This window comes from Callorhinchus milii, unplaced genomic scaffold (assembly GCF_018977255.1).
Source record: "Callorhinchus milii isolate IMCB2004 unplaced genomic scaffold, IMCB_Cmil_1.0 Scaffold10, whole genome shotgun sequence".
NCBI classification, from domain to species: Eukaryota; Metazoa; Chordata; class Chondrichthyes; order Chimaeriformes; family Callorhinchidae; genus Callorhinchus; species Callorhinchus milii.
Genome location: NW_024704751.1, coordinates 10,578,704 through 10,594,068, shown reverse-complemented (window position 1 = coordinate 10,594,068; position 15,365 = coordinate 10,578,704). Strand labels below are relative to the sequence as shown.

Below are 15,365 nucleotides of genomic sequence, written 5' to 3'. Positions count from 1 at the left end.
AAACGCAGCAGTTGCACGCAGCAATATCCCACAAACAGCCATGGAGTGATTGACTAATCTTATTTGGGGGGGGTTGTTGGCCAGGATATAGGGAGAAACTGCTTCTCTTTTTGAATAGTGCCAGGAGATCTTTAATGTCCATCTGAACAGGCTGACATGATCCCGGTTTAATGTCTCCTCCGAATTACGGATCATTCTACGTGAATGCAAGTTGAACTGGCTCAGCCAGTCTGCCTTCTCTACTAGTGCAAAGTTCTGAGAGAAGTATGCAATTATATAATTAAAATGTAATCTGCTTTCATTTATTTCTATCTTTGGAAACTAGCAGGGATGTTGGTCCATTTGTTGCGAGGCGTAGCTGAGCCCAGCAGGACTGAAGGTAACTAGTTGCAGGTGGAGCTTGGTTCGTGAGCTGATGTACAACCCCTCACACTGGTGGTTGGTAATGGTTCTGAATCACTCACATAGTCAACAGATGAAAAAGCACAAAAGAATATTGGTATAACTTAAAGTTCCTGTTCCAAAATATCAGGTGACAATGAGTAACTAAATAAACCACGTAAAGACAGTGTGATATCAGGGTTGTGCACAGATTAGACTATGGGGAGATCTGTCACATATCCTCAGGTTAGATAATAATAATTTGGTCACTCAATCCATGACTGTTTGTGGAATGCTGCTGTTCACAATTGGCTGCTGCCTTTCACCCACAAAATACACAGTCAATTCACTTTACAGTATATTCTGTGAAGCGCTTTGAGACGTCTCAATGACTTGATAAGGTGCTGTATCAAATGTAAGGATTATTATATAAACTTGAAATGGGAAGTGTAAAAAGACTGGTAAAATATCTGACTGGTGCAAATACATTTTCAGAAGATGCTGGCAGGTACATAGGTAAACCTTGTTTCTGTGAAGCTTCTCTGCAGTATTCATTTCTAACAGAAATTGTTTTTCTACTGAGTGCACAAGCAAGGTGGGGTAAGGAATGCGTTCTGACACAAGGTTGAGTGAGTTTGCTTTATAGATAGTGCGAACTCAGCCTTACAGGAACCTATGTTAGCTGGGGAGAAAAGTTGAATATCCAATAATTGAGAGTGAGACGACTGTGTGATTGTCAGTCAAAGCGCGTTTTTCTAATACTTTTGCACGGCAAGCCCCCAGAATATTGCCGACAATACAAAATTATATTTATAACGCGCCTTTCGCGTCGGGAGGATGTCCCAAGGGGCTGAACAGTCAGGGATTAGGACCCGAGCCGGGAGGGTGGGGGGTTGTGATCAGAGAGGGTGGAGGGTAGCCTAAGGCACAGTCGAATAGGGGTCTTGAGGCATGCCTTAGGAAAGGGAGTGAGGTGAAGGGAATGTGGGATTGAGTTCCAGAGGTTGGGAGGCGGAGAGGTTGAAGGCCCAACCGCCGGTGGTGGGGCAGACCAGTGGGGGAGATAGAGCAGGTCGGAGCCTGCTAAGCTGTTTGAATGGACAGGTTGATAAGGGGTTAGCAGGTTGGAGAGGTAGGAGGAGGCAAGGCCATGAAGGGCCTTCAAGGTGAGGATGAGAATTTTGAACTCGATCCTCTGATGGAGAGCAAGTGGAACTGGGCGAGGTTAAGTGTGATGGCATCACAGAGCCTGGTGTGGGAGAGGGCACAAGCTGCAGAGTTCTGGATGATCTGGAGCTTACGGGGGGAAGAGTTGGAAGACCAACAAGCAGGGTGTTGGCATTGTTGAGCCTGGTTTTAATGACGGCACCTATGAGGGATTCAGTGGCCTGAGGGGTGAGGTAGTAGTGGAGTCGGGCAATGTTGCGGAGGTGGGGGAAGGCAGAGCAGATCATGACACTGATGTGGAGGAGAAGGGATAGTTGAGGATCCAACAAGACCCTAGGTTCCTAACAGTCTTGGTGAGGTGGAGTGTGCATCCTTGGACCTGAGGTTCAGAGGCGCTGGCCCGAGCCAATCAGCAGAGCCTCGGTCTTGCTGACGTTCAACTGTAGAAAGTTAGCTCTCATCCAGGACTTGATGTCTGTCAGGACATCAGTGGTCCTGGGGTTGAGGGTGGAGGCTGAGAGATAAAGTTGGGTGACATCCTCATACATGTGGAAGTTGACCCCATGTCTGCGGATGATGTCACCAAGAGGAAGCATGAACAGTTTGAAGAGGAGAGGACCAAGGACAGAGCCCTGAGGAACACCACACAAGGCGGTGTGAGGGCTGGAGGAGAAGCCATTTGTGGAGCCGGTATGAGCGATAGGATCTGAACCATTCAAGGACGGAACCTTGAAGGTTAAGGTGAGAGGAGAGGCGGCGGTGGAGGATAAAGTGGTCCACAGTGTCAAAGGCAGCAGAGGTCGAGGAGACACAAGGATCCCCAGTCACAGATGGACAGAATGTCATTTGTCACCTTGATCGAGGCTGTTTCCAGGGCTATCTGAACACAACGTTGAATGGGTGTCTATTGGCTTGAAGTTAGGTGCCCACTCCTTTAATTAGCCTGGCAAAGTCCAGTTACACAAAGCATGGCATGTCTGTTGGTCCAGGCTATCAGCTCCATGTAGAGATGGTCCCAGTTGATGCCAAGAAAGATCTTGCATGTTTATATCATTGTATTATATTGAACCATCTCTATTGTGTCAGATGTAGTAACTGTTTTTGGAAGTTCTTGGTCTTGAAGATTGTTGGCCAGGACAATGTAAGAAACAGCCGTCTGGTTTTGAATAGAGTTGTGGGATCTTTAATGTCTACCTGAAGGATAGGCAGACAAGAACTCGATTTAATCGGGAATGCACATGGCAACAGAGGTTCAAACCCCAAAGAAGGCTGTGCGGAATAGCTGAAAGCAGAAGCCACTTATCCTTCAGAAAGCAAATCGAAATTCTCTTCAACTCATACCAAACAGTGATAACTACAAACCTGTCTGTGGTTGGTATTGTCACTCTGCAGTGTAAAGGAAGCACGGTGTACGTCACAGAACATACTTGATGTGCCCTGGCTCTGAGTCACTGATGTGGGGGTTGGGAGACAGACATTTGCTGGTGATTGCTGATGAGCTACTGTTTCAATTGTTCTATGTTTTATCATTGATTCGCGCCAAGTGAGAATTGCAGAGTGAGAATAAGTGGCCAATGTAACAGAATTAAATACAAACACAATCTTTCTCAGATGATGTTGGCACCATCTATCTTGATGCTGTGAACAGGCAGATCAGCGTCCACAGTAACCTGACTAGCACTAGCTAGGAAGTGACAGCAGCTCAAGTCAGTTAGTCATTATAGCAGATCAGGCTCTTAGTCTGATCCTAACTGAAATCTTATGGTTGATGTTTCTCACTGATTGTTAATTAAACAACATGAACCTGTGGCAATCCTTGATAAGATGCCTGTCCCTTTCTTCCATGCCAGTTGTCTTTGTCTTCTCTAATGTTTCTTTCTGGGTTTCCTTTTTCTTTCTCTAATCCTCCCTCTTTCTCTACTTTGCTCTACTTAGTTTCTGTAGTTCTCTGGTTTGTCCTTTCTATATCATAGTGAATGTACAGCAGGGACACAGGCCACTCGGCACAACGAGTCCATGTCATGTTATACTCCACACGAGTCTTCGCACATTTCTTACTCTGTCCCACAACCGTCTCTTCCCCTCTCCCTCTTGTGAGAGAACAGTGTCACTTGTGCTTTCATTAGTCTATATTTCTTTTCTTTCTCTCTCTTTCTCACGCACTCTAACACTCTCTCACACACACTCACTCTCACACTTCTGACTGATTCACTCTCTTCTGTTCCCTCCCTGCATAGGCTGGTTGAAGTGTCTTTTTATCTCTCTCAGACTTTCCTTTTGTCATAGTATCATGTCTGTTTGGTTCACTCAAGTCTCTTGGATTATCACTCTGGGTTGGAGTGTACATGTGCACGTGTATGTCTCTCTCTCTCCGATGCAGTTTTTGCCTCCCTCCTTCCTGCCTTTATCTGTCTGAGTTCCTTTACCTCGATGACTGGCCTGGTTTTATTACTGTGCATCATGGTTGTGTTGGGAAAGGGCGGGTCTGTATCCAGTATCTACCACAAGAGGGTGACAGCGAGCTGCGGTTAAACCCAATAGTGACAGACCAGTACTGCAGCCGGTCACTGAGCCCAGTCTGGGACAGACATCTGGACAAATCAAAATAAAAGGAGACTCAGAGCAGTAGAATTTACATACTGAATGCCTCCCTACCTCTGTGACCTGCTAACTCCATATTGACTTGTCCGCTCCCCCCGCACAGCAGGCTCCAACCTGCTCCACCCCCCCCCCCCCCCCACTGTCCCTTCACTTCGCTCCCTCCCTCGCCTCCTTCAAGGCACGTCTCAAACCCCTCCTCTTCCACCGCGCCTTTGGCCACCCACCTACCCCCTACCCTCCAATCCTCCTGATCCCAACCTCCTCCTCGGGTCTAATTCCTGACTCCAGCACCTTGAAATGTCCTCCCTACGTGAATGATGCTGCGTAAATGTAATGTGTTCTTGAATGCAAGAATGCCCTGGGAGCTACTCGGTCCCTAACGCAAAGCACTTTCTCAGCACATGGTAGTGTGAGCTGATACCTGGTTGTTTTGTTGCACATCCTGACAGGCTACCCCGACTCGTGATTGTAAACTGCATGATTGTAGACTAAAATCTGAGACAATTGTTCTTTCTCTTCCTCACATGCGCACAGACATGCACACAGAAGGATGAATGTCTTTGTGCCCCATTCAGAGAAGAGAGACTGAGCAAAGACAGTCAGATTGTTGCTGTTCAGGGTCGGTGAACAGTTGGAGCTGTCTGTGATGGAGCACAGGTTACACAGCGCTCGCTGACTGGATTGTTGCTCTATAGGAGGAGCTGCTTCGCTGTCCTCTCTCCTTACGTACACACACGCGCACACACACACACACATAGCTGTGGTACAGCAGGCAGGGAGAGAGCTGATTGGACAGACCTGGGGAAAGGCTGCGTTACATTATTCACTGTGACTCAGGCAGGCTGGGTGTATTAATCAGTTTCGATTGCCGGCAGAAGCGAGAGCAGAGATGAAGGGGTTTGTGCCTGTGTTGGAAACACCCTCTGCGCTGCTGTCTCGGCTCCGTGTCCTGCGGGTTTGCCTTGGCCTCCACTCAACATGAGTCTGGCTGCTCACGTCAGCTGTTCCATGCTGAATTGCTTTGTGAGTCTCTCTCTCTCTCTCCTGTTTTTCCTTTGCTGGCAGCCTGGGTGTGAGCTGGTGGCTACTGTCTGATGTATGTGTGTCCGTGAGAGCGGTGAGAGGAAATTTAACAGAACAGAGTGCTGTGTAGGAGAGGCCGATCAGTGACTCAGCACATTCTTCTCCCTACAGATACACACCAGCTGCGGCTTCAGGTGACCGTGTGCTAATGTCAGCCTGATGTTAGGACGATTGTGTTTGCGTTTCAGCCGCTCAGCCTCCATCGCCGTTTTTTACTCTTCATCTTAAATCCTTATTGCATTTTCTTTTGAACTCATTGCTGTGAGCGATTTTGTATCTACAAGGTACAATGGAAACCACGTACACAGTAGCCTAGTAGAGAAGGTAAATAAATGGCTGGGTTTGTGAGTGTGGCGATAGCAGTGATGTGCTGCGGGCTGACCTTGGTGTCCACCTCCTGCTGATCGCTGGTGAGGTTTCCTGTACCTGGAGGCAGCGGTTGGTGCAATGTAGTTGTCTGGAGAAGCTGTAAACAAAGGTGTGGCTTTTGTTACAGCCCTGGATGCTGGGGGTGGGGAGATCTAGTCCCTCAGACCTTTGGTATTGTGTTGGTTCAAGAATTTGCTTACTGGGAACGGCTGCTCCTGTGTGCAGTCGAGCATTCCTCAATCTTGTACCTTCTGTTCTAAAGCTATTGTTCTGGAGTACAGACGCATTTAATTGTTGAGCTGTCAGACTATCTCGCTGTCTTAATCAGAAGGTACAAGTCAAAGTGTGTCATTGCTCAGTGTGTCTCTGGAACGCTACCCTGCATGACAGGTGCTATATAAATGCAAGCTGTTGTTTTAGACAGATGTGTGTTTATCTGGTGTGTGTGCGCGCGTGTGTGACTTGTTTATATTGTACAATGTCCCGGAGTGGAGTAGAGAAGATAGGTACAGGGCTGGAAACCCTGGACGAGATGGTAATGAATGTAGAGTCAAATTACACACCAGTGATTGAGCAGCCTATCTCTGCAGCCAAAGAGCTCTACCCAACTTTGCTGAGAGTCAGTAAACATTCAGTTGCTTTGAGTGGGAGGCAGTGTTGTAGTTTCGTTACCTGGTGAACTGGGATCATGTCCCCATTGGAGCTGTTTGGATGATCTATTTCTATTCTGGCACAAGTGCAGAATGTACACAATCAGCTGCCCTCACTCTGCTCGCCCAGGATCACCATAGTCTGAACGGGCTTCATGCCCTTTGTAACTGCAAACTTTCCCACAGACAATATTTAGCAAATTTTCTTCCTCCCTGAATCCGGTGTCAAAAAGCTGATGTCAACAAGCTATAGAAAAAGTTTAGACTTGGAATCGAATGCTTCAGGACTAATCAGGAAAGCAATCTCAACCCTGAGAACATGGTGCTGAGCAGAATGCCGCCTCTTATTTGTCTCCTCCAACCACCTATTTCTTAGGGATCTAGTCTGTTGGCCCTAATTGTAGTTACATGATGTTAAGTAACCTTCACTTGCTCAGAGCTCAGTGTCATTTTATACCTGTTTCAAACCTGGATTTCCCAAACAGGGACCTCGCTGTCCAAATTCCCTCGCCCCTCAAGTGGCAATATGAGTGCACGGCTGCTGAGTTGGTTTAATGGTTTAATTGATTTGTTTATGCTGAGTCCACACACTGAATACTCTCTGATTCCTATTTTCTTTCTGAGGCTTGTTCATTCCCACACTCGGAGGTTGGCAGTAATGTGAAATCAGGCAGCACTGATAAAGTAACATCTACAGATAGTGGGCTCGAAATTGCAGCCAGGTACAAATTCCTACCAGGTGTTCATTAATAATGAGGACTCCTTCCAGCAAGCAGGAGAGTGTGAAGCTATTACTGAATCTTGTTGGAGTGACTGGAAGGGGAGCCAGGGTCTGTGTTTGCAACCACTCGTCTGCCTGGTCCACAATCTGTCCAGATATCCATCCGAAGATTTGCGGTGGACCAATCTTCCATTAGGAGTTACGCAATCACTGTAGTTCTGCATTGTGATATCCATTTTCTCTCTCTCACTGTTTTTCCCTTGGCTTTTTCTCTAATCCTTTTCCAATCTTTGATTTTCTCCCTCGCTTTCTCTGTCTTTCTTACTCCATGATTCTCCCACTCTCCTAGTTTCTAACCCTGCCCTTGTGTGGCCAAATCACAGTTGTGCTCCAGAGGAAACTGGTGGATGTGGTAACTTTGTGTAAGTGTTAGTGCCACACTTCCAATTAGTGCCCATGTGAGAAAATGAATGTGCAGATAGTTAGCCGGTGAATGTGCCTCGTTGTATTGTATGGTAAACAAGTCGCCCTTCACAGAGATGATCTTGAGGTGTGAAGGCTGAGGAATGTGAGCTGGAATGTTAAATGCTTTCCAGCGGGTCAAACCCACAAGAGAAGGAAGCAGCTGATTCGATTCACACTGGCATTGCAATCTGAACATGGTGGTGGTGATGAGATTGCATCAGAGCCAGTGAGTGAAACTCAGCCAAGTACTGTGTAGCCATGCCCTTGGGCATCAGCACCAGGCTGGGAAGAGAACCATGTATTTGCCTTCTGACAGCTGGTGGCTGCTGTCCCTTGCCAACGATGTGAGTATTTAGTTACCTCACAGTTACACAGTTCTCTGCAGCGTTCAGAGTGGCCTGGCTTGTTAAAATCCGTCTGTTATCGCAAGCAAAACGGTCGGTACATTTGGTGCTGTTCCTGTACTGATTCCTCTGGGGAGATTACTTTAGCAGCTTTCACACAAAGATGGGTCAAATTGGGTTAGAACATTTTGGTTCCTGCTGCAGTTGCATTGGAAGATTCTGGAACCAAGTAACGCAGAATCCATCACAGTGTGGAACTCCAGCTGTGCTTTGCAAAATTATTTAAAGAAAAATCCGTGGAGAGTTTGAGTGGAATTTCATCCTTCGGAGGGTTGGAATTCATCACCGCAAGTGGCTATAGTGAGTAGCGGAATCCAAAAGGGAACTGGATAAGCACCTGAGCAGTACAGATAGCATAAGCAGGAGCTGGGATGTCAGGTGAATTTAAAAATAGTGATTTATAAAACCCAACATTGACACAGAATTGATGGTCTGAAGACCTCTCCTGTTCAGAGCTCAAGTGTGTTAATTTATTATTGAAAGTGCTGACAATTATTAACGTGAAGGATTAAGCATTTAATGCTGTAGCTTCTTCAAAAAGTTGCCATTATGGTGCCAAGATTAAACTACAAGTGATGGAGCGAGCCTGTGAACATTCAGATCTTTTGGCCTGTATTTCATGCATCTCTTTGGTTATTGCCCATGTTTCCAAACACAGGAGTCCAGCTCCAGTGCAGCGGGTTTTAAAATTGCAGTTAATGATTTCTCTAGTAATAATAATAAAAATCCTTGTATTTCACATACTGCTTCATCACATCGTTGAAACATTTCAAAGTGCTTCACAGAATATAATATAAAGTGAATTGACTGTATATTTTGTGGGCCAAACGCGGCAGCTAATTGCACATAGCAGCAACCCACAAACAGTTGTGGATTGAGTGACTAAATTATTGTTATTTAAACAAAAACAATCCTGTACAAAGGATTTAAAAATCCATGTGGCATAGTGTACAGGCTACCTGTGAAAACCCAACAGTGTCTTTGTCCATTCTGTCCAGCACAGTGCTGAGATTAGGAAATTATTTATTCCTTTAGTTGTAAACTTTATAAATCCCAATGATATAAGGTTTAGATCTGTTGGTGAGCGTGAGGTAGGCTACGGACACAAATTTGTTCCATTCGTTAGACACAGGCCTTTTGTAAAAGAATTGAGCTACTGACACTTGCCATCCTGCGTCTCGTGGAAGTTACTGCCTTAGATGATTGACTGGAATTCACAACAACTGATCCGAGCAATTTATTGTGACAGACTTGCTGATAGCCAGAGCTGGGGGATTGTAAAGCAACTAGCGCTTTGGTCACTTCTTAGATTATATTCTCTGTTTAATAGTATGGAATTATTATTATTATTTTGGTGGGGGTGGGGGGATGCTGCTTATGGAATTCACTCTGGGTTCGCAAGTCCCGTGGGAGATCTGTGTCGCATTGCAGTGTTCCTGATAATTCTCATCGGCCGTTGGATCCTACAAATGATTCATTGCTGCCGATAATAAATGCCTGGATTAAATGTGCTTTCATTGATTGCATCCATCTGATCGGTGTGGCAACCAAAAATAAATCCTCCACTTCTGGTATAGTTGCATCGCTGTGCAGTGATCTCACAGATGTGAACAGCATGAGCCCTTCCTAGGATTACACCTCTACTCAGTGTGGAGCAAGGGCAGTCAAGCGGAGTGGGAAGAATTCCAGCCCCCAGTGATTGTGGTCTGCTTCTCCAAATCCTGCCAAAACTGTGAGATGGTGTGAAAGTTGGCAAGTAGTAATGGTATCCATTGAGCCTCTTGATGTTCCATTTACTTAATCTCGGAGCTTCCTCTGTATTGAGCACTTTTTGTACTAAATTCCAAGCCATGCGTTCATTTCCTGTACGGGGTGTCGACTTGACTGAACCATGACTGTATTTTTCCCAGGGTGAAGAGGGGCCACCCAGTTTGGAGTACATTCAGGCCAAGGACCTATTCCCACGGAAAGAGCTGGTGAAGGAGGAAGAGGACCTGCAGGTAAGCTGCTCTCCGAGGAGACATTGTTCTCCACCCATTTCCCAGTCCCCTCCTGGCACAGTGTTCCCCATTGCTCCATCTCCCAGCACTGCGTTAATTCCCCTCTTGGCAAGGTCTTCTCTCACAGCACAACCTCCTCTCCCCTCTTGGCATAAACACAGAGGTCATCTATCAGCCATGTCAGATTATCATGTCTGTACCATACAACCATAGACCTCAACCAATAGAAGCCATTCAACTCATTATATTGCTGTGTGTTTGCTTCTCCAATGAAGCCATCTCTCCTAACACTAATTTGCTATTTGTTTCCTCTACCACAGCCATTGTTTTTTCCAACTTGCCCTTTATTATTAACTTCACATTCTAGCTCTTAACCCGATATGCTTTAAAGCTTTTGCAAGCGCCTGTGGTGGGAACCCCTTACATTGATTGCCCTGTCTCCTCTCCTGGTTGCTGGGTGTCTGACCCCTTCTGCAGGCACGTGTTTTTAACAACAATTTAGAAGCTTTATTCAGAGACACTTCTGCTTGTGAGGGAGGTGGTTAACATTGTTAGAATAGCCTCTTTGCTTTTAATCAAAATATCTCTGGTCTGTGATAATCTGTGATCAGTGGTCTGGGACAGCAGAGAGTTATATATAGGCTATACAGTATTTTGGAATAGACTACATTGTGCTGCTGGTAGACTTCCTGACCCAGATTGATTTTTTAATTACCCCTCTCATGGTGGGTCGGTGAGAGGAGCAACACTTGCTACAAATGAAATGTCAGAAAACCTATTGGATTTAAAGTGCCTTGTGTTCTAATATAATTGTAGCTGCCTTTAACCCCGGCAGCATGTTGGCTACTCACAGAAAATTGCAGATGTATGGAAACCAACAACAACAACAAGATTCCATTTATTGAGCGCTTTTCAGGTCAGGAGGACGTGAAACCTCCAACTGCTATGTTACATTTAATTGTGAGAGTGATAGACACACAGAGACGAGCAACAAACTGGGTGCTGGAGAGAGAGAGAAAGCAACCTCTGAGAAACAGACTTATTTTAAAATAAATACAGAGCTAAGCTACATTCAGGAGCTTGGTAAAGTCTTGAGGTCTTCTTGCTATGTGCAAATTTCCCACTAACAATAAAATTATATTTATAGAGCGCCTTTCACGTCAGGAGGACGTCCTAGAGCGCTGAGTTTACATAGTTTATGTGCTTTACAATCTATCCAGTGAAATGCTTTGCAGTGTGAAAGGTGCTGCATCAAAGGTAAGGATTATTATCATCATCATTATCATGTTTTAGTTTTATAGTTGGAGTATCTCGTTTTCCTAGTCTTATAATACTCCGGGCATGAGACTAACAGTGTAGGCACTGATAGCAAGAGTGACTGCTGTAAACCTGCAATGAGAAGTAACCATCAACTCGTTCATCTGCTGCCCCCTGTGCCCGGTCTGCCCCCTGTGTCTATGGCGATTGCAGGTTGGAGAATAGAATCATTGTTTTGCACCAGAGTTTAGATTTCAAAAGAAAACAAACTACTGTGCCATATCTAAAATTAGCTTCATAAGAACACGGCTCTTCAGTGGTTGGGGAATCATTTACCTGAAGGAGGTAATGAAGAAAGACAGAGTGTCTGACCTTGAACCAAGCAACTGTTTGTGCTGCTTCCTCTAACTGTCAGCCTAACGCTGACCTTGACAACTTCTCACTGCACATCTTGTGAACAGTTGGAATTGTTGGAGTCTCATTATTGAACAGATGAAGCCGTATCTCAGCACAGAGAGATGGAGCAGACAAGCTTCCTGCCCACAGACCCCTCTGATCATCAATAACAACAACAAAATTACATTTGTACAGCGCCTTTCACGTCGAGAGGATGTCCCAAGGTGCTGGACAGTCAGAGTTATGGACCTGAGCTGAAGGTCAGGGAGGGTGGAGGGCAGGGGGGGAAGCAGGGAGATCGAAAGCACAGTCGATCATGATCACCCCTCTCCTTGCCCACAAGACGTGGTGAAGTTAGAAGCCCAGGCCTGAGACTCTGGAAAAAATGTTCTCGCAAACAATGAATTATGGTCGTTGTTGACCTCTTGACTCTCACTGTCTGGCTCTTTGACAGATGATGTGAAGTTCAGGTAGGCTTAACGTTTAATATTCACAGCAGTAATTGGGTAAATTATGAAGATGATTGTTCAGTCACAAGAAGCAACAAAAGGTTTCAAATCCATATCAGGTCCTGATCTAGAGGAGCTTTAATCAGGTTCTCACTTAGAGGAGCTTTAAAGTAGTAACTCCTCAGCTACTGAGTCTTTTAGGCTGGACTTTTGAAAGCGAATAAATCCTACCGACATGAAGATAAAGAGGATTTCCCAGCACCTCTCTGTGGTTTATTGCTAAACTTGAGGGTGATTGTGTCCATGTGGATCCTTCAACCAGTCTGGAGATCTAGCCATGTTTGCATTTGCTATACAAGCGAGTACTATCACTGATCTCAAGTACTACTCATTAGAGCTGTTCTCCCCCCACTCCGCTCCACACACTTCTTAGGAAGCAATGTCATCAATTACATTGAATGCCTCTGGATACGTGGGGAGTATGTTCATCTGTGGAGATTTGTGGAGTCCTGTATCAACTGCACAGATTTTTATTATATTATTATAGGCAGATGTGAAGCTTTTCGGTGCCAGTAAGGATTCTTAACTGTACAAGATACTGAAAGCCACCTGGTGGTGAGAAGCTCAGCAATGCTAGAGTCTCTGTTCCAAGCGCTTCATAAAGTGCTGATTACTTTGTACAGTAACGGTACTTTCACAAGGTCTATCTCCACCTCCACTGTTGTGCTTGATTGCATTTAATTATCCACTACGCCATCTGGTTAATAAGAATAGTATCAGGATGGGATGGGAAATCATTGCTTCAGGCATTTCATTCAAATCAAGTAACTGAATATGTTGCAAATACAATCTAGAAGGTAATAGCAATCATAATGATCCTTGTATTTGATGTAGCAGCCTTATTACATCGTTGAAACCTTTCAAAATGATTCACCGTTTAGTGACTATTCTGTAGGCGAAGGCTTGGCTCTGATGGGCTAATCTTTTACTTTTCATCTGAGATTTGTTTTTGCAAAAGGAACTTCCCATGATTATTGTTAGTGTTTGAGAACTGTTTACTGCTCTTCATGTCATCAGCTTCGCTGGGCAGGCGGGTCAGGTGATGGACGTCTTCAGCTTGTCTCACAGCAGTTACAATCCAGCACATTGCAATGGCTAAAAGATTCAAACCAAACCTGACTGATGGACTGTGCTACAGAATGAATCTCCAGCCTAAACCATTCACCATCCTTCATTGTGTGAAGCATTTAATACATTCCAACAGCTGTATCAAAAGTGAGTTACACATTTGAGTTACTCTTTCAGCTGTGTCTGTTTTTTTCTCTCTCTCTCTCTCACAGGTGCCGTTTCCTGTTCTCCAGGGGGAAGGTGTGGAATACCTGGGCCGTGCCGATGATGCCGTTATTGCCATCTCCAACTACAGGCTACACATAAAATACAAAGATTCCTTAATCAATGTAAGATGGTACATCATTCACAGTAGCTTCAGTCTGACATGTAACCCCCCCCTAACCTGGTGGCCTCTTCTCCATTCAGCCTGTCAGTAGGATCTGAGCAGAGAGGGCCAAACGGATTTCCCCACAACCCAAAATTAGACTTCTGTGGTGAATTGATATATAAAGTTCTCTTTTTCTTGTAATAGTTAGAAGTGATGTTACTTATGAGAAATCAGCAGGACATGTTGTATGACTCCTCAAAGCAACTGTTCAAGCTTCAGAACGAATCAGAGTATGTCAAAGGTCCAAAGGTTTGAACAAAATAAACTTCTCCTAGCGATCAGTGACTCAATACTGTGGCCCACCCACAGTTTGTACATTAGCTGAAGAAATAGATCTGAATTGATGAGAATCAGAACTACTGGTATTCACACCCGACCTGATAATCACTGCTCAATGTCTCTTATCTACTGATGTGCAGTTAAACCCAGGCTGGAGGAAGGTCCTGTGGGCAGAGAGAGGCCGAGAAGGTTCCCTGTGAGTGAAGGCGGTGGGAGTGGGGGAGGGAGAGGGATCATGTGGACAGAAGCCAGCTGGGAGCGGGGGGGGCATTGGGCAGGCCAGGTGGCGGAAGCCTGGCGACCTGACATTGCAGTGCCCAGTGCTGGCTCTCTATTAATCCATTGCTCTGAATTCTGAGCTCTGCTGTGTTGCCCTCATTGTGCCCCTCTCTCTTTCCTTTTCCATTCTATTTTTAGACCTTTCTGCAGGGTGTGGACAGTGAAATCTCAGTAAGTACTTTGTGTGCATTGCTGATGACAAACAGGAGCATTTTGTGTTCAGCACAGCTTGGCAGCACCTCTGTACACAGACCTGCCCACCACACAGGCCCTTACACCAACAGCAGTAGCAATGCATTGTGTCTAGACACCTTATAGCACATTTCTGTGCATATTCCTTTAGCCCCACAACCAACAGAGAAGGCGCTAGTAATGTGGCTTCAATCCTGACTGTACAGACCAGACATTTCCTGACCCAACGCTGGACTCCCTGGACTCCAGACAGATGCCTCTCTTTCGCTTTCTCCCATCACACCTCTCGTTTTCACCCACTCAGACCACGACACTTAAAAGGTGTTTTAACTAACACAACTAATGAAAGTAGGAGTTATTTGATTTAAATATGCCAGTGGATTGAAAAAGAGTCCTGGGGCTGATTGGGAACCAGTAATAGTGTTTCATTAGAGCTGGAGACTGGAATGTGGACAGACATTGCACAACATTAACCCAGCGAACCGCCAGCCTAACCTGCATGGACCTGTGTGCTGTGCAGTAACTCTCTCTCATTCACTGCTGCCTTCCCTCCTCGGTGTATCCTCTGAGGAAATGATGGTTGCTTGAGTTTGGTTATAAGGAGGTACCATTCTGCTCCTCAGTAGGTTTGCTCTGATGTGGGTCGCTGTACTGGAGTCTGAGGCTTTTCTGGACTCAGCTCAGTGGTGTCACTGGAGTCAATGGCGAGGGTGAGGTAACAGCACCTCTGCCTGGTGATCGGTGATTCCTCCTCAGTACCTGACTGTGGCTCTGGTGTGTCTGTGAAACGTCGACACCAACCCATGACTGGCCTGTCAGGTTGGTGCAGTATCTGCACGGCCAGCTCTTGGTGTTCCCCGCAGTCTTGGCTAAAGATAGTGTACGTGCCTCTGGGAGGTGCCACCTGTGGCTCCAGCATTGATATCGTCTTTGTCCTGTGGTTCCAGGTGCCTCTGCGGTTGATCGAAGGTGTTGAAAGTCGGGATATGTTCCAGCTCCACATTGTCTGCAAGGATTCCAAGGTGGTCAGGTATGCTGTGCTGTTAAAACATACTATGTTGTGTTTTACCTGATATTATACTGCGCTAGTGTCTGTCTAGACAGCAACCAAATGAAAGTGGAGCAGCTCAGCTGTCTTATTTTAGGATATCCATGACTGTTTGTGGGACATTGC

The 15,365-nt window shown here is 45.6% G+C and overlaps 1 protein-coding gene across 2 annotated transcripts in view; it reads left to right on the top strand.

Moving 5' to 3' along the window:
* The window catches only part of mtmr4 (myotubularin related protein 4), a 50,792-nt gene that overhangs the window by 20,191 nt on the left and 15,236 nt on the right, over positions 1–15,365 (top strand). The window contains exons 3-6 of one of the 2 annotated variants that reach the window (XM_007896390.2): positions 9,752–9,841; positions 13,284–13,400; positions 14,138–14,170; positions 15,139–15,221. In XM_007896390.2, coding sequence (XP_007894581.1) covers positions 9,752–9,841; positions 13,284–13,400; positions 14,138–14,170; positions 15,139–15,221 — 323 coding nt within the window. The remainder of the gene's footprint in view (positions 1–9,751; positions 9,842–13,283; positions 13,401–14,137; positions 14,171–15,138; positions 15,222–15,365) is intronic. The other variant, XM_007896391.2, reaches the window with a different exon arrangement.